This window comes from Zonotrichia albicollis, chromosome 1 (genome assembly GCF_047830755.1).
Source record: "Zonotrichia albicollis isolate bZonAlb1 chromosome 1, bZonAlb1.hap1, whole genome shotgun sequence".
Lineage (NCBI taxonomy): Eukaryota > Metazoa > Chordata > Aves > Passeriformes > Passerellidae > Zonotrichia > Zonotrichia albicollis.
In genome coordinates, this window is record NC_133819.1 from 54,091,134 (window position 1) to 54,115,771 (window position 24,638).

General features: G+C 37.6%; 1 protein-coding gene across 9 annotated transcripts in view; it reads right to left on the reverse strand.

Moving 5' to 3' along the window:
* SUGCT (succinyl-CoA:glutarate-CoA transferase) overlaps window positions 1–24,638 on the reverse strand; it is a 309,001-nt gene that overhangs the window by 274,404 nt on the left and 9,959 nt on the right. For all 9 annotated transcript variants that reach the window (XR_012580477.1, XR_003380359.2, XM_026793422.2 and 6 more), the window contains exon 6: window positions 22,557–22,677. Coding sequence is in view for 7 of the 9 variants with exons in the window: in XM_026793422.2 (XP_026649223.2) it covers window positions 22,557–22,677 (121 nt within the window). In the remaining 2 variants the exon portion in view is untranslated. The remainder of the gene's footprint in view (window positions 1–22,556; window positions 22,678–24,638) is intronic.

Sequence of the window (24,638 nt, forward strand, 5' to 3'; positions counted from 1 at the left end):
TCACACCTAAATCCTCCTGCTCTGACTCTGCAGCCAAGTCTACCTTCTACATAAGAAAGTGTGGAACCTTTACTCTTTGAAGCTTTTTCTGAGCAAGAAAAATGAACCGGGTATGAGAAGTAAGAAAGAACTGGCATCAGCTACTTTGTGTCAGCTTGAGGGAAAAATGGGCCTTAACTGGAGCCATTTACAAAGCAAATGCCACAGCTTTCCACCAGCAATCCTGTACCCTTAGCTCAAACATGAAGGAAGGAAGAGACTTTAACCAATTGGAAAACAGAGGATGCTAAATATCAGTAAATATAAATTTGCAAATGAGAAGTTTTAAAGAATTTTCTTAACCAAGATCTCCACTATCACTATTCCTATGCAGCATTACATAGTGCATGATATTCAAAATGAGACATGCTTAATGTAACATTAAGCATCTCTCTGTTCCTGCATCCCTTTTTTTTTAATATTTGGGTAAATATGACAATTAAAATTTTATAAAATAAGGTGGTTAACATGTAATAATGCAGCTCACAGCTGTTTTGAAAAGTCTCCAGCAGTTTGATGGCCAAACCTTTGATATGGAGCAACAAGAGAAGACTTAAGGTACCTAAGAATATTCATCTAGCAAAACTGAAAAATAATAATGTCAAGATAAACAGTAAATTATAAGAGCCCTAAGATACTCATCACTAGCTAGGGGCATGGCAGAAGTAACTTTATGCAGGGCGTTATTTGCAGCTGACTGAATAATTGCTTGGTAAAATGAATTGAAGCATACAAATTTCCTGTGAATATTGGCAATATATACACATTGCAATTAAATGTAAGAGTCAAATTGCTGCTATTATCTGATTAAATTACATTGGTATTAATACACCACAATTCCTGGCAAATGGAAAGACTAAAAGTATTTCCTTCTCCCAGATTTTTCTAGTTAAATCAGACACATACACTAAAAAAAAAAAACAAAACCAAAAAGGAGAACAAACAACAAAAACCAAAAAAACCCTGAAAACATTTGTCAACAGAAAATAAATCTTAGCTTACCTACTATTCTGGGGTTGGTATGACATTGTGACATTTGTCCATGATGAAAGAGGCCCATTTATTCTGAAAGATGGAAGTTACTTCTAACACAACAAAGCTTATAGTTCTGGGCTCAGTGTGCAGGACCCTTGTGATGGCACTCAAGGTTTGGAACACAGCACAGGAAAAATGATAATACTTTCAGGCATCATATGGGACAAAAGTTTGGGGGAAAAAATAACATGTCATAACAAACTACTATTAGTTTATCCACTTCTAAATGGTCAATATATTTATCACATAAGAGAGACATAATTTGCTTTACAATCCGCTCTAAATGATTCTGTTCTGAGAAACAGAAATAAATATTATGAAGCGAGAAAGGTCAGGCTGAAGATTACCAAAAGAAAGTAATAACAGTAAAAGTTGCTGGAGTGCACAAAAGTGTTACTGCCCAAACTGCCAAATGTTCAAAAATGTCACACTAAATTTAAAAATGCTAGCAAAAAAAAACCCCAACCCAAACAGGTTTCCAGAAAGGACTCTGTTAGGAAAACAGACTAATGTGTTCTTACAGGTTTAGCTTTCTAATACCATGTCAGCTACATTTTTGCCAGACGACAGTGGGATTTTTAGATACATTTATGGCAGACATTCTTCATAAACTTTTAGAAACCAGGCAGACCAATTAAACAACTGTGTCCCAGACAAAGTTTCATATGTCTGTAGGTTCTATGCTATTCCAAGATGTGTACAGAACACACCATATTTCCTTGCCTAGGAGTTACTGATGATATGATGACAGAATTCCTAATATGTATAAAAAAAATTCATTTTGGCTAGGAGCTGCCTGAAAGCATCTGGGATAAACAGGCACTACTGTGTTGCAATATCAAAACTCTGGGAACAATCACTCCAAAAGAAGTATTTTTATGTAGGTTAGTTTAGACTCATTTGGAATTTTTATGAAGATTAATAAAAATGTTTCTCCATTTCTCAGCTTGTTGTGTATTTGATATGTATTTCATGAAATTTAATAGCTCAGGATAGTGGGTCACAAACAATTTTCACCTTCAAAAAAACAACTGAGAAAGAAGTAAATGTCACAAAATTAACAAATGCACAGAAACTGGAAAGGAGGAATGAAAACTCATTCAACACCTGAAAATGCTACTCTCATTCTTCAATACAATGTGCTTTCAAGCTAATGATGGCATCATAATTAAATCTACAGGACAGCCTGAGTATGATTTTCTGTGTCATAAAAAGAAAGATCAGCATTTCTCATTATGACCTGTGTTCAAAATATTTGTATCACATGCGCAAGAAAACCAAAAGCCATAATTTCTGCACTTCTTCATGATTTGATAGCATGATAAAACTTTATAAGGCCAAATATAAAACACATTGTACTAAAAGGACAGGAAAAGCCAACATGGAGACATGTTGTCAACACAGACCAATTCCCTGTAGTTCAATTCCCAGATGACAAATGACATTACAAAGTCAGGCTGTATAAGATATTCTGAGCAAAACATAGAAAAATATGTTCAACATAGGCATTTCTACAAATAGGAACTAAACATTGTCACAAATTCAATCCAGATAGATGGCTATCCCTGCTGAATAACAAATTAATAAGAAACACCTTTTGGCTTGTTCTATTGCCAAAAGAAAATATTCAATTAAAGACAGCTTACATCTTTACTTAATAAAGATTAATGAAACAAGCAGAAGAACACAAGCAATTCTCTGCGATGACAAAAGCCGAAGTTTAACAGACGCATTATAAGAAACTTTGCAGTGTCAGAGCTGCCAAATGCATTAGCAAAACGAGAAACGACTTTCAGAAAATGCTTGCCATGTGTTGGTCAGAAGGAAAGGAAGTACAACTTCCTGAATAGGCAGGCTTACAGGAGATCAGAACAGATACAAGAAAGGTGAAGTCAGAGCAAACTTCCAAGAGAGATGAAAGGATGTTAAAAAAAAAAATAAGCCTTAAGTCAGCAAGCATAAAATCTGACCAATCTGATAAAAACATTTCATTTCCCAATTGATGATTGCAAATGCATACAATATTTATTGCTTTTACACATGTTGATTTAGACATTCTAACCCTGTCTTTCGAATGCAATCAGGTGTTACAAGTTGGAAGGTATAGAAAAAACAAAATTGTTAAATCAAACACAAAACTCAAGCTAAGATTTAGCTACTGAAAGACTAGAAGAGGACAACCAGCAGAGCCTCTGCCAGTTGTTCAACTCCATTCAATTTTCATGTGACCTGGGTACCCAGCCTCACACAACTCCTATTAGGGTACCAACCACACTTCTGGAACACAGTCATAGACCATTTCAAACAAGACAAGTTTGGTTTTCAAAAGGCTTTTAATCAGCCTGCAAAATTCTAGGCCATATTTTCTAGCTTTATACCATGCCAAATATAAGTTAAAAGAAAGCAGTCCTTCCCTCCATAGCTCAAACCATAATTACTTAAGAGATGCTATCTCTTTTGCTAAGTCAGTGAAAGTTTAAACTGTCACTCTCTGAATTTTAAGGTAGAAGCAGCTTCCCCATCTGAGTGGCGTCACTCTTTTACATGATGTAAGAAATTAAATGTGTCATGATGACCATTTCTGAAAACAAAGTTTCAATTAAAAGCTTTTAGATGACAGTGAGATTAGGTACTCAAACTTTACTACCCGCCTTAAAGGAGGCTGATAGACACCCAAATTCCCCATTGCTATTCTGGGTTTACACAAATATTCCCAGCTGAACACACTTAAAAGTAACAAATCATTCCTTGTCCCATGCTTGGAACAAGGATACAGCTGATATTAGGACTACAAATATTTATATAGTGAAAGTTAATATTAAAATAGTGAAGTGTATTACTCCCAGCAATGTAGCAATGACATTTTCCCAGAACATCCAGGTTTCAAAATTTGCACAGAAATTAGTTAAATGCTGAGGCAAGCTGTCTGTCCTAACTTCTGTATGTCCTCACTTACTTTGCTAGGACTGCTCTACCTGCTCAACTCTGCCACACTATTATGACTAAGGTAAGGGAGCAAATATTTGTGAGAAATACCTGACTAATCTGGAAATCAGTCAGGAGTCAACAAAAAGACACCACACTCCAGCTCAACAGATATTAATCATCTTACTACTTCTTATAGTGAAAAAAATCATGTAAAATTAAGAAGTACCTGCAGGGTGTATTTTCAATTAATATTTATTAAGCTATAGCCAAGCACTGCAGTGTTGGGATAGCCTCAGAGAAGTCTTCTGACAAGGACATGATTATCTATGATCCCATGACAGAAATGTAAGGTAATTACATAATTATTTCTCATCTGAAACACATGATGTACGTTCTAAAATTGATATTAACCTGAACAGACACCCATTTGTTGTGGCTGCACATAGTTATGTTGACAGAAAAATCTGTGCAGCAGTGTGCAGCGAAGGAGCTGACTCTGACCAAACAGCTCCCCTGGGGGTTGCATGGCCGTGGCTGATCCTGATCTCTCCCTCTAAGATCAAATATATAGTGCCTCAGAAGTTGGAAAAGCATATTAAATGAACTCAAAATCAGTATGCAATTGTTTTTTTAAACTTTCCAAAGTTTTCCTCAAAAATTTTCAAAACAAATCTATAAAGTTTAATTCCCAAAGAGGATTAAGTCATACAGAATGTAACATAGTCTTAGAATCTCAGGCTGTCATTTCAACCCTTTCAACAACTTAATAATAAGTGATATTTTTTGAGCCTGATTTTAATTCCTTTCAGTCTACACAAACAAAATATTTAAACAAAGAAGATATGATAAAACATATGGTCTGGAAATAAACATATTTATCTTTTAAGTTTTAATATTAAAAGAAGTTCAATTCATTAATTAATTCATTCCCATATGTTTTAAGATCATTATTTTAATTTTACAGAAATATAAGAAACTGACAAACAATCATGTATTATATGTTCTGAGCAGGCACATGATATATAGCACCCCTTCTTATTGTACAAAGAATATAATTTTATATGAATAAGCAACTTGTAGTTGCAGTTCCATAAAATAATTTTGAAAGATGTAGTCTTTTAAAAGGTTACAAAATTTTGGCCTCCAATTTTCCTCTTGAAATGGTGGTCAGGTCACTGTAACACACAATCACAATGGCACTAGGTATCCTTATCCTGACTTTGCAATACCCACAAAGACTCTCCTGGAAAAGAAAGCCATCCTCTCTGTTAGAAAGGTTTCCTAAATGTTTAATAGGAATCCTTTTTTGCAGAAATGTGAACAGTTACTTCTTGTCCCATGTATAACAGATTATTCTTTCCTCTTTACAAGAACTTTAACTTACAAGAAGACTGTTATCCACAAACCTATTCTCATTACATCCTTACTTCACAGTAACATTCGCTACTTGCTATGTCAAAGTTTTCCCTACAAGACAACTCACAGATCAATGGATTTAGCTGAGGGCATAAACACTGAGATACAAAATGCTGTTAACGATCAGGTACATGGAAAAGTTCCAGATTCTGACACTATCTGGGTTTCTAAAAATGACAAAAACCATGTTATTTTTCAATTGTTTGTGTCTTCTACACCCAAGACTGTTTTTTTCCTGTTTGCTAGCTACTGACAGTGTTTTATTTTATAACAGTATTCTAAAATCACAAGTAATGAAAACCATATGCTTACTTGGAAAACATTTTCAGGTCAACAGCAGCTACTTACAGTCTTCCTACAAATCAAACAACACCCACAGACAATACCGTGAAAGGGCACAACAAAGCCACTGGATCTATTCACCATTTTAATTAGTTATACTTGCTTCTTTGGTGAAATCACAAAGCCTCACCATCTGAAACAATGAAACAAACCAAACAAAGAAAAACTCCCGCAATCTACATGAACTAAGTCCATCAGGCAAGGGAAAAAGATCAACAGAACAAGATAAAGCAGATAAGAATGCTATTAGACAGGAGATTCCCTAAAAATAACTCATTTGGAAAGAAGCAGAGAAATTTTTAGCAATAATAAACAACATACTTCATAATCTTTTCATTATCAAAGTCTTCATTTTAGGCCATGGCAACTCAAACACAATAAACACTGCTTTACAAAAGCCTGCTGCATGGCTTCTGAAGATGCCTAAAATCTTCCAGCTTTGTTTCTGTTAACTTAGCTAGGCACCAATCCAAGCATAATAGCTACTGAAAAATAAACATTAAACCATCAGTAAGTGTCTTCACAGTTGTACTGTGCTGTTCATATCCAGGATTTTCAGTGTCTAATCTGTTTTCATTCACTGTAAACTAACCCAGTGTTAAATCTTACAGCTCACAGGCTCTCTGTCTGATATTGTATTCTTAATTAGGACAGAGTCCAAAATTCTGAAGTTTTTGATTTTATACAAAATACTGCTACTTAGATGAAAGAACAAGCAATAGAGTGAGAAGGCATAAGAAAAGCATTACTTTCATGCACTGCTGAAAGTCAATACTTAATATTAAAGCAAGGAAGAATTATGACTGGTTCATTAAACTTTTTATATGCTTCATACTGAACAAAGAATGGGAACACAGTGTTTCAGAAGAGCACGCATTTTCAACTGCCTCTTGTTCCTAAACTCACAGTATTTTGGACATTCAGGCTATGTGTGACTGAAAAAATAGTAGTGGAAAAAACAGCTAAGCCCTCCTGCTAGGATGTTAAATGCCAATACAAAAGGGTATCTCAATCATTTACAGGGAAAAAAAAAGAGTTACTGCACTCTAGCTGCTGGTGGTGTGCTGATAACAGAAGCAGCAAAAAGTCAAAGACTTAGTGTCAGTCAGCTAAAACACTCACCTTCCTGAAGATGTGCAGCAGATCTGAATCCTGCAAGGATATCAATTCAACCAACAGAAAAGGGATTCTGTCAGCTCCCATACACTTCTCAGTTACCCTTTTCCAATTTGCCACCTCTCAGTCTCTACCCTTTTCATACTTGTTTGTGTTACTGATACATTTTAAAAGTTTGGTCTGTGTCAATGCCAGAGTCCTTTATTATTTTTGAAGTACTGGCAAAACCCTGCAAGTATAGTGCAAATGCAGCTTTCCAGACCAAATTGTACTTCATACTAGAATGCAAAACCACTTACAGAGATACATCTCCAAGAACAATTTTACCAGCAAAAGAAATGTTTTGTCAATATAATAACGTATTTGCTAATGGCTTCTGCCAAAATAACTAAACCAGGCAGTGTTAGCACCTCTTCACAATCCTGTCCAGCACAGCTGTGCTGACAGAAGTCTGTTGTATAGAAAACAGCCTCTTGCTCAGTTCCAAGAAGTTTGTCAACCAGCTGAATTTTATAGAATCCTCTTTTGAACAGACTTGTTTTGGCCTATGCTAATTTTGCAATCAGCATATAAACCCACCAGCAACAAGAATGTGCTTTAAGGAGGAAAACTAAGTGTTGGTTCTTCATCTTCACACAGCACAACTACATTAATCCTACAGAAGGAGATACCTTGAAGTTTGTTTTTATGGTAAAACACCCAAAAAACACAGCTGTGCAGTATTTATATTTCAGTCACTCTAGAATGGAATACACATTTTTGTGTATGGTACAGGTTAAAAAACATTGTTGCCATCACCATTAGAAAAGCATAAACACTCCAAATTCAAGTCCATTTTGTTTCTCCTCCTGTCAAGAGCTACCAAACATAATTGCTCTGCAACATACCTCAGTCAAATCTTGCTGGTTCACATTTGACTCCCCAATCTCTTGGCAACTCATGCTGTCCAAAGGGGCTGTAAGAGCATATTTAAAGGGGTTTAAGCATAGAGCACCATGGAAATATGAAAACAAATGGAGACAAAAAGACCAGCTAGCTGCATATTTTGTCTCCAGAAATAGAGAAATATAGATGACAAGATGAGGAGGCTAAGCCTAATACTACTCTTGAGTACTCTCCAGGTTCCAACAGTTTACAGCTGATAGCCTTCTTGATTAAGTAGATAAAGTTAACAAAAATTTCCCAAATCAACTGCTTAGGAGTAAATACACAGAAAACCTTTGCAATTTTCAGTCACTTTAGGTAGGCAGACACTTCAAACTTACCTAATCATAAGCAAAAAACCAAACCAAAAAGAAAACTGAGTATTTGGAAAAACATTACAATACTTTTAAGACACAGTCCCAAAAAATTCAAATCCTATGAATCAGGCTTTTAAAACACATGGTTCTTAAAAAGAAATATGAAAAATATGTGAACAATAAAAGCAGAAGTAATTCAAAGTAGTCCCATTATTTGTCATCTGTCTGCAAGTCGGATCAGCAGGGTAGTCATTGTTTCCCAGTCTTCATCACAATCATTAGGATTTTTTTTCAGTAAAAGCAGATATCAACAGAAAATAAACCCACCAAATACAATTCTAATCTCAGTAAAGAGAAAAAATAATCCTGGGTCTAATTGACCTATTTAATACTTTTCATTTTTGTCTAGAAAAGCATGAGGTAAACTTCTCCTTGCAGATGGATCACCTTTGATACAAAACAGCTGGAAATATTTAGGAGATCTTCAAAAAGAAGAAGCAGCAGAAATTAAGATCAAATTATTTATACACCATCAGAAGGTACACCCTGTTTGTGTAGCTGTACTATTTCTGTAGAATAATAATTGGCACCATGAGCTAAGAATTGAAATTAAAAGCTCACATTGATCCTCCTCATTTAAATCTGAAAAAAGCAGTCAAATGTGGAAGGCTATAACAATATCTGCTTTATTTTATATATAAATAACATTTACAAAAATTTAATTTCATGTGTTTAGGATTGCAGTTTATACTCCATATACTGAGTACTTTACCCTCAGAAGAAATACTGGCCACAAAGTGCCAATCCTAATGCATCAGACTGTTATGGAATGGGTCTCGTGCCAAGCACAAAGAGGTTTAGGACTGTACAGGTTGCCTTCTACAAGACAGAATAAAGGAGAGCCACAGAGCTATCTAAACATGTTCTGTCAAAATGAAGCAAGTCCTTAAAACATGATACTTAAGGGCTACATGATACTTAAAACATAATACTACTTTATTTTCAGAAGCATCAGCTATAGTGCTGCCTCACTTTAAATCAATGGACATCTATTTCCAGAATTTCCTTGCTAAAGTTTTGCAGGTACACAAATTAACTTTTGATCCTAAAAAATTACTGAGAGTAAATCAACATTACATATTGTGACACCATGATAAATGGCTCAATCACTTTGGCCCCAAAAGCAATGCAACTATAATACTTGAGGTCCAATTCACCATGCTGGTTTAGAGACAGCTCATTTTTGTTTCTACACAACACTATTAAGTGATGTGAATGTACTCTAACTGGCCTCAAAAGTTCCCTTATGTAAAGGAAAGAACCAACAGAAACAGATCAAAGTAGTTCTCTCAGGAATTTACCTAGCAATACCACCTAAAGCCACCACTGATACACCAATGCACTGCCATGGCAATTGATTAGTTTCTTAGAAACAAGAACTGTTTCTTCATGCACAGGACCAAGTGACTTCTTTTTTTTTTTCTAAGTTTTAGTGAAAAAGTACTTTTTTGACATCACTGAAGTAGTATTTGGATATATGCATCCTGCCAATTAATTTCCACACATAAGCAATCACTTCGCCCCTTCAAACAGAAGTTTTCTAGTTTGATGGCCCAGACAAAAGGAAAAATTGACACAACTTAAATACTCAAATGGCATAGGATTAGTTTTTCAGGCTAAGGCACAAATCTGTTTAGATGACTAGAAAGAAATCATGTATCTTGAACTTATGAGATAATACTACCTCTTCCACATTAAGTTTTTTTAAAATATTACACCGTAGAAACTCTGCTTCTGAACACTTATAATACAAACAGAGATTAGAACTGTCTCATCAGTTTCTTTAGTGGCTTTATTCATACAGTGAAGGTGGGAAGAAAGGAGTAATAGCTTAAAAAACCATCCTACTGCCTGGAAGCATAAGGGGAACTGGCTCCTTGGTTTTGATTTACATCATGCAAACTTTCAGTCAACAATTAACTTATTTATGAAGTTATGCCTTTACAATATTTAACACTTGTGCTATATAAGTTAAAACAGTTCCAAATTCTTTCAGAAATTCATATTTAGAATTAATACAGTCCAAAAAGCCTCAGTCCATTTGATCATATATTGATGTCTACCTCAGGGATCAGAGCAATTACTCATGAGATGTATAATAAATTCTTAGAGCTCCTGCTGTATGCCATAAAGCTGGTTCTTTACTGCACAAGGAACCAAATACCAATCTGCACAAATGTTCACTTTACACTGAGAATTACAAACCAGCATATTGTGCAGTGCAGAAAAGCACCAAAGCATTCAATATCCATGTCATTTTTTATTTTGTACACTGCACATGTAGTCCCAATTACTTAAATCTCTGAAAAGAGGCAATCCATTTCTCCAGCAGTCAAGTCTGAACCCCTATTTTAATTACTATCTCACAAAATTTTTTCTTGAGATTTTCTTTCCTTAACACAGTCATTCTTTGAATTCTAAGTAGCAATTTGGCTAATTCTATGCAATAAGTTAAGGTTTTTGATGCTTTCTCATCCTGTCAGAACCTTAATTTCAGAACTGCTGTGTGCAAATGTACAGAATGCTTTAGGAAGAGATGGTCAGATGGCCAACCACAGCACTTCTGATCACAGCAGCCTTTCTTTTAAGAAAAAAACCTGATGTTCCAAGCTACCTTTCATACATCATGTTTTTTACTTACAGATTGCTCTTCTCTCAAATCTCTTCCACTTTCCATATAGTTTTTGAAATGTGGTGCCCAGAACTAGACTTCACCTTCCAACCTTACCAATGTGGAGCAGGGTAGAGAAACAGTCCTTTAGACCATATTCACCTTTATATAATCCAGTATGGCACTAGTCTTTCATCTAATGATATCATCACTGACTCAAGCTCAACCTTGATCATTCCCCATCCTGACAACCAAGTCTCCCAAGAACCCTCTTCTAACCCAGTGTTCCCCATACTATATTAAAATTATATTATATTGATTATTTTTTATTAAGCACAGTACATTGTATTTGTTCCAATCTTTAATTCTACCCTTCCTCTTATATTCATGTAAAGAACTTAGTCAAGGTAATTTTTTATTTTAATCCTGTGGCGTCAGTTGACTCCCTTCAGCTTTGTGGGCTTTCAGAGCTGCATGGAGCTCTCAGGGCACTAAAAATGGATATTTTACATTAGGACTTCATCACATGACTGTGTTGTGTTGACACAAAAACTGTAGGGAAGGGTTCCAATTACAGGCTTCAGTAAGAAGCACCGAGCAGAGCCCTCCAATGACTCTTCTGAGAGTTAGCCAGACCCCCAGGAAATATTCTAAAGGACAGTATAAGGCTGTAAGGCAAGTGATGTCTTCTACCTCTAAAACACCTCCAGGTCCTTCCTGTCTCTCAAATCTAAACCCCACAAGCCCCCAGTAGCACATGATGTTATCAGAATTTTGGACTTGCCCACATTGCAATCCATCATCTATATTAAGAAAAAACAAAATCCAGAATCATCAGTTCTGAAGCATTTTCTTCCATTGTCATAAAGTATCTATAGCAAGCTATGAGACAGCTTCTGATCCTCTTCAAACAAGTTTTTTATTTCTTGTACATCACATTGTCCTAGCTTTTCTGTGAAAGAATTACTCAAAAGTGTCAAAAACTTTACTACAGTCAAAATATATAGCACAAGTTTATTATCCTTATACAGCCAACCAATTACAGTCTTAAAAAAAAATGTGTATCTGCTAATTAACTTGTCAAAAAATGGTCTCAGACTTTTTTATCTCTAGACCCTGATAAATTTTTCTTAACTCCCCACGCAGATAACTTCAAGCTATCAAAAAAAAAAGGTAGATTAACTCTTTAATCCATCCATCTTCCAACTGCATAATGTAAAAACTAAAATATTAGAGAAGTTTAATTTTCTTTTCCAATGCTAGAAAACTCTATTAAATCAAGCTCGGGGAGAAGCTTCATATTTTTCCCCTCCAAATGCTTTATTCAGTCATTGTGATCATTGAAGTTCATACCTCAAGGCTTGCAAACTTGTGATTTTTGTGTTTGCTTAAGAGCTGTATAATGTTCACAATTTTCCAAGCCTCCCTCCTTATTCTTAAAACACGTTAAGAACTACTGGAAGCACGATACTCAGTTTGGTCTGACAATGCCTCTTTTACACATCAGACAATGCATTATTTTCCATTAATAGAAAACAATACATTTATTGAAAAAACTCCATGAATGTTTTACTGAATATGGTACCACAATACTCAATATTCATTTTTGCACTTTACAAATTCCTTAACTAACACATTCTCCAAATTTTTGCTGCTTTTAATAGACTTAAAAGTCAGTGATAACAGTAATTATCAGTTAATTCTTCTAATTTCCAATTTGTCCTGCACATCATCCTGCTTGAATTGACTATTTGACTCAATCAGATGTTTTGCAATGAAGGTGAGTTTTTTGCCTTCCTTTTTGGTTTTTTTTCCTTTTCTTTCTCCTAAATTGTTGTGTGTAGGGTTTTTTTGGGTGGGTTTTTTTGGGGGGGTTTGTTGTTGTTGTTTGGTAATTACAAAAAAAAAAAAAAACAAAGAACTTTTTTTAGCAACTATGGGTCACAAATTTTAAAAGCTGTTGAACAGATTAATGCTCAAGACCATTCATATGGCTGCTATTATTTATTTACAACTACAACCATTGCCTAGTCAGCTTCTGAATACCTGACTTTTGACTAGCCTGCTATCAACAAATAATTTACACCATCAAGAAGCTATTTTGCTCAATGATTTTTACAACTGAAGCTATCATTTTTTTGGCAGGTAATCTATCCGTTTCTATCAGGTAACTATATCCAGATTTAAACAATACAGAAGCCACAAAACCATCAATAATTGGGGAATGAATGGGCATGAAGACACACCCACTCACAGTAATGTGTAATTTTATGGGCCGGAAACATTTGGTAAGAGGGAGTCTAAAAACTGTACCTAATCCAGGCAATTCCACATCTTACCACAGTTAGTTCACAAATTAGAGGATCTGAAGGATGCTTGGGCTAGCCTTTGCCCGGCAAAACACATTGCGGTTGTCTTTTCCTTCCTGTTGTGAAAATACTAGAGACAAAGTAGCATATGCATCAAAACTATAACATGTCTTCTCAGGGAAAGCCACTACAAATTATCTGTACAAAACAAGATACTGGGAAGTACCAAATGCTTCTTAAGTTGTTACTAAACGTAATGTAAATGGGTGGAGTGTAGAACTATTTTACTTTCCATAGTTAACCAGAATCACTCAAGAGATATAGAGGATGTAGTTACTTTTTTGAAATGTGTTCATTTATGTATCTTTACAACTTTATGTACATTAAATAAAACTACATACACAACAATTCCAGATTCATACCCATAGAAAACTCAGGTGGACCACAACATGTCTATAAAACTTTCGTTATTCTTTCCACCTAATTTTTGTCTCCTTAGCAACATGCTGTTTGTCAACAAACAAACAGTTTAGTGCAGTCAAGTGTATGTCAATTCAGAGTTAAAGCAAAGTTTTGTGGGGTAGAGAGTGCAAACCCCCAAGAAATATAAACTGCGAGAGTAACACAAAGTTAATAAAAATATCAATTCCAAAAGCTTATCTTCATCGTTACTTTCAGTTGAATCTAAGTACATTTTCATGGCAGATTCTCTACAATTATAGCTATATTTATAGACAGATCCCAAAGAGTCATGATCAGTGGCACAGGATCTAGCTGGAGGCCTGTCACAAGTGGTGCCCCCAAGGTTCAGTCCTGGGCCCAGGATTGTTTTGCTTGTTCATCAGTGACTCAAGTGAAGGGGCAGATGCCTCCTCAGCAAGTTCACTGATGACACAAAGCTCGGAGAATTGTCTGATACCACAGAGGGCTTGAAAATGATCTTCAAAAGGGCCTTGAGAGAGATGGAAGAGAACTGGAAGACAGAGATGGGCAGAAATCAGTGCCTGAACTTCAACCAAGGCAATTGCAGAGTCCTATGCCTGGGGAAGAATAACCCCCTGCACCAGTGCAGGCTGGGGGCCAAACCACTGCAAAGCAGCTCTGTGCAGAAGGACCTGTGGGTCCTGGTGAACACCAAGCTGTCCATGAGCCTGCAGTGAGCCCCTGTGGCCAAGGCAGCCAATGGTCTCCTGGGGTGCATTGGGAAGAGCATTGCCAGCAGGTCGGTGGAGGTGATCCTGCCCCTCTACTCAGCCCAGCTGAGGCCATCTGGAGTGCTGTGTCCAGTGCTGGGCTCCTCAGCAAGAGAATGACATGGAGCTCCTGGAGTGGGTCCACTGGAGGTCAATGGAGAGGAATAAGGGACTGGAACATATCCCTCAAAAGGACAGGCTGCTGGAACTGGGCCTTTTGAGCCTTGAAAAGAGATAAATGAGAGGAGACCTCACTAATGTGTATAAATACCTAATGCGGGGGCACCAAGAGGATGAAGCCAGGTTCTTCTCAGGGATGCCAAGGACTAGGACAAGAGGCAATGGGCAGAGACTGATGCACTGGAAGGTGCACCAAGTGACCAAGCACTGGAACAAATTGCCTGTAGAGCCTGTTATGTCTCCCTCACTGGAGATAGTCACGAACCAGCTGGACACAATTCTATGCTGTGTGCTCTAGGATGACCCTGCTTGAGTCAGGAGGTTGGATCATATGACACACTTTCAACCTTACCTATTCTGTGGTTCTGTAATTCTGTATTCAATTTTTTTCATGCATGAATACAATAAAAAGTCTTTACAGGAGCAAAATTTCCTTAAAAGGCAGAAAACTCAAACATAACATTTATATCCTAGAAATAAAATTACAAAAAATACTAAAACAAGATTTTTTAATATCACCAGCAACATGCAAAGCAACCTGCATATGATATAAAGTATTACTTCCTAGAATACTAGGAAGAAAACAAACCTGCACAAAAAGAAGATTAATCACATTTCACATAGATTAGCAGAGCAAAGTGCTGGGGTAGAGAACCTGAGAGGAGGACATTTCATCATTCATAAACAAATTGTAAAATTCTTTGAAAACATGTTACTTTCAGAGGCTTTAAGAAAAAAATAAAAAGGTTTTGATTTGGAAACCATGTTGTCCTTTTAAACAGTGCCCTCTCCCGTTCAGGATTAAACTGTCACTTTCCTAGTGACAGCATGATGCAGACCATAACAGAAATGGTCACTCCCTTGTGACCTGTACATAATTTTCTGTAACCATCCAATTTTCCAGAACTTAAACCAATCTCAACCACAGAACTATCAACATATATTACATTTAAACTATTTCTAGCCAAGAAAAGCCAGCTTGTGAGTAAGAACAGGCAGTTTGGAGTTCAAGTGCACTCAAAGCAGCAGGAACATTGGGAAATGTCCCAAATATCCTCAAAACCCTGCAGCACTCGCTGCAAAGCTGTATAGATTCAATCTGAGTTTTTTGGATGAGAAACTCAGTTTGTAAATCACAACTTCCAAAGTGTCATAAAAGAGACAGTGTCTGGCATACCTATGTATAAACTCTTCACCTATACATGACCCTAGACTTACTGAAAAAAATAGACTATATTTCATTTTATTATTTGCAATTGTCCAAAATTTAGAGAGGCAACTCCACATAAAAATTTTTCCTGCATTAAAGAAAAATGGCTCAATACTGTTTAAGTTATAAAGTAGCATATCTTCTGATTTCTAAGAAATGTCTCCTAGATTTTATTTTTTATTTTTCTGCTAAAATATGTGGCTATTCACCACAAGCAGGCACATCCATATATGTTTCATTAACAAAAAATATTTTCTGTAATAGAGTTCAATCTTGAATTTTAAGTTGTATAGGAATTAGAAGTTTGAATGCTTTCAAAATTTCTCACAGAACGTTTCAGCTGTTTTTAAAGACAAAACCAAAAAAGGAAGCAGGTTTGTTTTTCTATATTAAAAAACCCACAAATTACAGTTGCTTTCTTAGAACACCAAGAACTTCTTTTAAATGAAGACTTGAAAGAGTGGGAAACCTTTTTGCCATGGCTCCGCTTTTTTTTAGTATTGTTATTTGTTGGCCTTCAGAATTGATGAGAAAAGGAGGATAGAAGGAACATACACTACTAGAACTCAGATTAATTAGATTTCATGGTGATACTGTAGCTTAGAGCAAGGAGGGCAAAGTAAATAATAAATGAAAAGTAAGCTGATAACATCTCTATGATAATTTATGTACCAGAAGAGAAATAATGAAATACATACAAGTGTTGTTGTATTACAGATGGCCATATGAACCATTCACAGCCACATAACCAATGCGATATATTCTGAAGACAGCCCAGCCTGATCTGGTTCACATCAAGCAGTACAAGACAATAATTCCTATATAACAGGATTCACAAAAATAGTATGTCCTGGGCTAACTTCTATGATGTTTGTATCCCCAGTTGTCTGTTCTGTTTATTCTGGATAATAAGTTTTGCACTTTTAAGACTTGTTCCAAGGGTGAAGGAAGAGAAGAAGCGCGCAATTTGTTATCAGAAACTGCACTTGCTCCCCTGTATCCTGCTCCCGGACTGCATTGTCTGCAGCACGGACAGACAGTGGGACAGAGCTCTCCTTTGCTTTTAGTTAGTTAGCTACCTGAGGCAGAGAAGTTCCCAGGACTCTGGGTTTTCTTTTTCTTTGGACCTGTTTTAAACAAGCTCTGGACTGAACACCCAGAGGAGCACCAGCAGCTCACACCTGTGGCCCACCAGGCTGGGCCTGGGCTGCGACAATTCCAGCACTGGAGGGACTGATCAGAGACTGAGTGAGCTGACCTGCAACCCACGAAGGGGAATTTCTGAGTTTGTCATCTCCTTTGGAGTGGCAAGAGGATTTACTAGAGGATGTTTAATATTGTTCATTTTTTGTGGTGGTGAATGCTTTGCCTGTTAAATAAACAGTTTTTATCTCTTTTCCCAAACCAGTTGAGGGAGGAGCTGCTTGAATCTGCTTTCTAGAGGGAGCCCTTTGGAGGTTTTCTCCCAAATTTGCCCTAAACCAGGACAAATACAATCACAAGGAGTGCAGCACTACAGCATTTGAACAACTTCAAGGATCTGGCAAATACCCTAATCCACAAAAGGGTAATGGCTACTATCAGTGTAACCACAAACACAAAATGCCAGCAGGTGCTGAACCAGCCACTGTGAGTATAGAAGGACAATCACTATTTTTGATACAGGCCAGGATGCCATTGGCCTTCTTGGCTACCTGGGCACACTGCTGGCTCAAGCTCAGCTGCTGTCAGCTAGCATGTTCAGGTCCCTTTCTGCTGGGAAGCTTTCCAGCTGCTCTTCCCCCACCTGTAGGGCTGCAGGGAGTAGTTGCAACCCAAGTGAAGAACCTGGTACTTCACCTTACTAAACCTCACACTATTGGCCTCAGCCCATCAATCCAGCCTGGCCAGAACCCTCTACAGATTTCTACCCTCCAGCAGACCAAGACTCCCTCTAACTTGGTGTTGTCCTCAAATTTACTGCAGGTGCACCCAATCCCCATGTGTACATCATCAATAACTTTACTAAACAGGACTGGCCCCAATACTGAAGTCTGAGGAACTCCACTTAGAAGCAGCCACAAATTTGATGCGGTACCACTGACCACCACTGTGGGCTGTGGGCCCGGCCATCTTCACCCAGCAAAGTGTGCACCAGCCCAAGCCATGGGCTGCCAGCTTCTCCAGGAGAATACTGTCGGAGACAGAATCTAAGGCTTTGCTGTAGCAACATCCACAGCCTTTCCCCCATCTACTAGGTGGGCACTGGTCATAAAAAGAGATCAGGTTGGTCAAACAGGACCTGCCTCTCACAAACTGGGCTGGCTAGGCCTGATCCCCTGGCTAGCTCAGGCAGAGAAGTTCCCTGTCCTGCATATGCAATGTAATGCACTCAAGATAATCTGTTCCATAACTTTCCTGGACACCAAGGTTAGGCTGACAGGCCTGTGGTCCCCTGAATCCTCCTTCTGGCCCTTCCTGTAGATGGGTGTCACATTGATCAACCTCTGCTGGTCTGGGGCCTCACCAGGTAGCCAGGACTTATGATAAATGATGGAGAGCAGCTTAGTAAGTTCATCTGCCAGCTCCTTCACTACTTTTGTGTGAATCCCATCTCACTCCATGGATTTGTGAGTGTCTAACTGGCACAGCAGGTCACAAACTAAATACTCCTGGATTACAGGCAGTCTGTGCTGCTCCCCATGCCCATCTACCAGCTCAGGAAGCTGGTTGATAACCCTTCTTTCTGTTGAAGACTGAGGCAAAAGAGGCATTAACTGCTCAGTCTTCATTGCAATATTCCTCTTTACATCCAATAGGGGTTGCAAATTTTCCTTGGCTATTCTTCTATTTTTTAGTGTTTTTCCACTATTTTTCACAGAGCTGGCCAGATTGAGTTCTAGAAGAGCTTCTGTCTTTCTAATTTTCTTTCTATGTGACCAAACAACACTCTTGTTCAGTCTTCCTGAGTTGCCTGCCACTTCTTCCTAAGGTGATAAACTCTTTTGGTTTTACCCTCAGTTCCAACAAAAGCTCCTTATTCAGTCAGGTAAGTCTTCTTCCCTGATAGATTATTTTTTGGCACGCAGGGACAGACTGCTTCTGTGCCTCTACAATTTGCTTCTTAATGTATGTCCAGCCTTTCTAGACCCTTTTGTTTTTAAGGGCTGTTTCCCAAGGAACTCTCTGAGCCAGTGTCCTGAACAGGCCAAAGTCCAGCCTCCTGAAGTCCAAGGTGGAGGTTTTGTTGACCCCTTCCTTACTTCACCAAGAATTAAATACTCCATTATGTCATGGTCACTGTGCCAAAGATGTCATCTGACCACCACGTTTCCCACCAGCCCTTCTGTTGTAAAAAGCAGGTCTAGCAGGGTCCACCCCTTGTTAAGCTCACTTACCAATTGTGTCAGGAAGTTGTCTTCCACACACTCGAGAAACCTTCTAGACTGCCTCCTCTCCACTGTGTTGAGTTTCTAGCAGACATCCCACAAGTTAGTCTCCCACAAGAACAAGGGCTAGAACTTGTGAAACATCAGCCAGAGGCTTACAGAACAGTTCATCCATCCCTTCATCCCAGCTGGGTTGTCTATAATAGACTCCTATCAGGATGTCTGTGTTGTTGGCCTTCCCCCTGCTTATTACCCACAGATACTCAACCTTGTCATCATTATCCTTGAGCTCTATGCAGTTAAAACACTCCCTAATGTACAGAGCCAGTCCATCACCTCTCCTTCCTTGCTGTCCCTTCAGAAGTGTTTGTAGCCATGAACTGCAGCATGCCATTTAAATGCGTCATCCCACTTCATTTCCCTGATGGCAGTCACAGCTTTCCTGCTGCACAACGGCCTTCAGCTCCTCCTGTTTGTTACCCATACTGATGTAGATGTACTTTAGCTGGGCTATCAATATAACCCCTGACACAAGCATGCCAGGTTTATCTCTAGTGAGTCTGGTCTTACCTACTTCCCCCTTCAAACCAAGTTCAAAGCCTCCTCAATTGTCCCTGCCAACTCGCAGGCCTAGAATCCTTTTCACTGTTTTAGAAAGACAAACCTTATTTGCCTGCAGCCAGCCTAGTGCTGTATAAACTATCCCATGAGAGAAAAAGCCAAAACTGCACCAATGGCACCAGTCTTTAAGCCATATGTTGATCAGGGTTTTCCTGTTTCTTTCAGCACTCTCCCCTGCTACTGAAAGCATTGAGGGAAACACCACCTCTGCTGTTATCCCTTCAACCAGTCATCCCAATGCCCTGAAGTTGTTTTTGATTGCCCTGGGAACTGTCACGGCTGACCTGGAAATGCAGAATTAGATAATAATCAGAGGGCTGAATCAGTCCAAGGAGTCTTCTAGTAATATCTCTTATTTAGGCCCCAAGGAGGCAGCAGATTTCCCTGTGGGACCAGGCCAGTCAGTATATGGGGCCCTCAGTTCCCCTCAGAAGGGAGTCACCTACATCAATAACCATTCTTCTTTTTTTTACAGCTGTAGTTGTAATGTGGCTGGTTGACTGACTTGCCCCACATAGACCTTCACTATCACTTGCTTGACACTAGAGTCCCAGAGCCTCATACCTAGTCCCATCTCTCTTCACAAAAAAACCCAAACAAAACAAAACAAAAATACCCCAAAAAAACCCCAAGTATATCTGAATGCAGCAAATTCAACCACAGCACAAAATAGTTAGGAATTGTAATATCTAGAATCACATCACTGAAGTTTTTGAAATCAATCAGGAATTCTTCTTAAATCAGTTTTCTGCCTGATTGTGCCTTCTTGAATGTTGTAGTCTGGTTACTTCTTTTAATATGCATAGATTGAGGCTTTGCTATTTCCTGCCTCAACTCAGGATTACGAGCTGAGCTGATTTTTTGGATTTATGAGCTGATTTTTTTTAAGGGCACTGGAGCTTATTCCTAAAAGATGCATCATCCTTAAAAAGACATTGCTTATACCTGTTGAGTAGCCAAGACTTAAACAACCATAATTTAGGAATTCAAGCTGCTTTATGAATGCCTAACAAAACATCACTTAGGTCTTAGCTCCCAAACACTTTCAACTACAAGTTGCCATAGTCCATGAATAAGGCTTGTTGTTTCCCATTATAGAACATAACTAAATTATGCATTACACAAAGCTCTAAACAGCAAGATTATGTGATTTTTGTTCAGCTTGTCTTCCAAGCAGTGAAAGCAGAAGCAAGTGACCTAGAAGTACAGATGTGCTGTATGATCATATAGGTATATCGTTAGAAAAGCAAAGGCTGACCTGGAGTTGAATTTGGCAAAAGACACAAAAGACAACATAAAAGCAAATCAGCAGCAGAAGGAAGACTAGGGAGGACATGGGCCTATGGCAAAATAAACAAAGGCCACAAAGGTGGATGCATTTAATGCTTTTTTGCCTCACTATTTACCAAAAAAAGATGGCTCTCAGGAGTCTTAGGTCCCTGAGCCTAGAGAAGTCTGCAGCAAGGAAGAGGTACCCTCAGTTGAGGATGCACTCAAAATATATAAAAGTATGCATCCTTGTAGCAGAGGACAGCAGTATTTTCTGCACTGGGAAGAGTGCCAAGCAGGCCAAGGAGGAAGATCCTTCCCCTCTTCTCAGCACTCCTGAGGCCACATCTGTAGCCCTGTGCCTGGCTCTGGGCTGTCCACTACAAGGCAGAAACCGACTTAATGAGGCAAGCACAGAGTCACAAAGGTGATCAAGAGACTGGAGCATCTGACACAAAATGAGGGGGTGTTGTACCTCACACAGATTGTTTGGATGTAATTTTAATTATTTCCCATCATTATGGGTACAGCAACTAAACAGAAAAAAAAAACAAAAAAAAAACCAAACAAACAAAAAAAAATGCAAATCCACTTGACAAATTCTAGTTGTGACATTATATGCACAAGCAAATGTGATAAACATTGTGGTAACTAACCATTGACCAACCTAAATAGCTGTTTAAACAAAGATTCTCAGCAAGCCCTGAATATAATTGTCTTTCTGCTCTTGACATTTTCAGACATTTGCCACACAAATATGATAAATACACTACAAAAGACGAAAAAGCTATTTGATTTCTATTAAATAACATCCATACCCAGTAACCAAAAAGACAAAGCCATTTATTCTACAGAAATTGAAGAGAAAAGCAGATTTATAACTAAGATTTTAAAACAGCCTAAAAATATCCGTAATTTCTGCTGTTATTTAATTGCATTTTAATATTAGACTTTTCATTTTAGTGCTTGATTAAGATTTTGGGGGTGGTTTTTGTGGAGGTTTTTTAAGCAGTTTTTCAGACTTAAAATTATTTTTATATGAATGTCGGCATACATGTGTCTATTTCCTTTTCATTCTTCCCTGCTTTTATAAAGTACATACAACTCTTCTACTGCTTCAGTTACCAAGAAATAGACTGTAAAAAAGTCATGCAAAACTTCCATAAACAGGTAACTGCACAATTCTGAAGAGAGAGATACTTCAGAGCAGTAAAAAACACAGAGATTACAAGATTTAAAACACATAATATGTAAACTGATTCAGTAAAACTGCTGGGAGAGTTAAAAAAAAAAAAAAAAAAAGAAAGGGAAAAAAAAAGAAATCTCAGTTTTCAGCTAGTTTAAATCAAAATCCAAGGAGACCAGCCCATCATGGCTCCTTTGAAAACAACAGAACATGTCAGGCTGCTATGGCAATGACACTGAACAGCTACTAAGCTGTTAACATGGTTGCTTCCTCAAACGTTTTCTATACCTGTTTTTGAATTGAACTCACTTAAACTCTCAATTTTATCTTAATTGATATCAAAGTAACATACTTCTATACAAACACATGACTTTTATAACACTTTGACTGAAATAAAGGAAATAATGAACATAAAGAATTGAAAAAAAATACCTGTTATTGAACAGTACACTATGTGAGGAGCAATCTTTTTAATGTCTTCATAACCTAGACCCATTTTAGCCAGCTTCCCAGGGACAAAGTTTTCCACAAAAACATCAGATGCCGCTGCAAGCTTTAGAAAAGAAAAGGATAAGTAAATTAACTTAATTAACTCCTAAATTAATTAACTCCTAAAAGTTGAATAAATTCTTATGCAACTTAATTTTAAAATCTTGCTAATCAAAATTGCTCCAGTCTTCCTCATACAAGAAAAGCCTTTAGAGATTTTTTTTATTTGTCAGATTGTGCATTTCTGCAAACTACATATTAGAGATGCTGCATATTTAGAAAGAAGACTGTCAAAACCCTAGAGTGACTAGACAAAACTGTGGTATCATCAGTATCACATCAATTTCCTAAGGCTTGACAAAAGTTTACCAGAGCAATCTTCACATACATTCTTTTTCTTAAGAAAAGTGAAGTGATATATCTCCATTATTCATGTTTTCTCCATAATAGAAATAATTTTTAAATTATTCTTCCTATATGTAAAAGTAGAATAGGGAGCCCAACAACACTTATAAATTAAAAAAATTAAAATTAAGATCTTAAAGTCACATTACACATAATAGTGCTATCAAATTCCGCCATGTGACTTTTTTCATTGCTTTCAAAGGAACCACTAGTCCAAAAATCTATTGATGTTGAGATTAACATATAACCTTGATTTGCTTTAAATTCCATCCTCTCTTATAAAACTTGTAAGCAGATATACATATGGAAATTTCACTGAGACCAACACAAGTTGACTCCTGAAGCATGAGAACTACACATCAAAAGACAGATCTATGCCTTGAGGGACCAGTAGGTTTTCTGCCTGCTAAATTGTGTGGGGCATGTGTGAGTGCACAGGAATTTAAGAAATGCTCCCTAACAGGTACACACGTTTGTGCACCCATTTGTAAGCATAACTGATATATTAATTGCTTAATACTATTTGCAGCCAATCAAGGAGGCACAATCTCTGAAACTGCCATGTCACTGTGTAATTAAATATACAGTGTTAAAAACGCTCCTACAAACTAGCGTCATCATAACAGAAATCACAATGCCTTAATGAAAGATTAAGTTAAGGAGGTTTTATTTTCTATTTAAATCCATCACAGTTCATATATAAATACTTCTCAAACTGGTAATGCTACAGCTTTAGCCTAGTTGATTCAAGAGATGAAATTGGTTATAACTTCTGTATTGCTTCCACTGTGATTTTGTAATCTGTGAAAATAACAGTGATTGAATGGGCTAAAACAGTTGAAAGCTGTTATCCATCTTTTACTGAAGAACTACCATCTCCCACAAGCCACTGAGGAAGAAAGCATGACACACAGTACTGCAACATGAAAAACACCATACTTCTGACTGGGCAACATACACGAAATGACAAAAATGCTAAGTGAGGATATAATGACTTGGGCCCAGAGTTTAGCAGGGTATGTGCTCTCAGAGAAAGGAGTTTTCAAGACACATTACAAGTGCTGTGCCAGTTCTGCATCTAAATTCTTCATTTAAAATAGTTTTTAATATATAAAGGTGGCAGTCTACATGTAGATTTGATGCTCAAGGAACCAACAATTCTGCCATAGTGGAAAACTGGCTACACAGTCTGATCCAAACTGATGCCTTACATTTTAGCTTTTATATTTTCCAGATTCTATGCTGCATTAGTATATAACTCTGAACTTCATATAAAGTGTTAGCAAGTTCTCGTCATGGTTTAGTTAGACAAAACAATCCTTTTCTAGCCTAAAAACCAAAGATACCATTGCAGCATCAGGCCCAAAAGCAAACTGAGGAGAGCAATCTGGGAGGATGGGACTGCATAATAACCTGAAGCTGTAATTGGACAATTAACCCCAATATATAAATGGACCAAAACTTATAAAAGTGTGAAAATGTGTGACCTGTCGTCCATCCTGGGTGTAGCCATGGCCAGGCTCTTGTGCTGTCCAAGGTGCATCCTTCGAAGGCCTTTTTAACAAAATATTTACTTTAATCCTTTCACACTGTCTAGCCTCCGTTCCAGGCAGCCTCTCA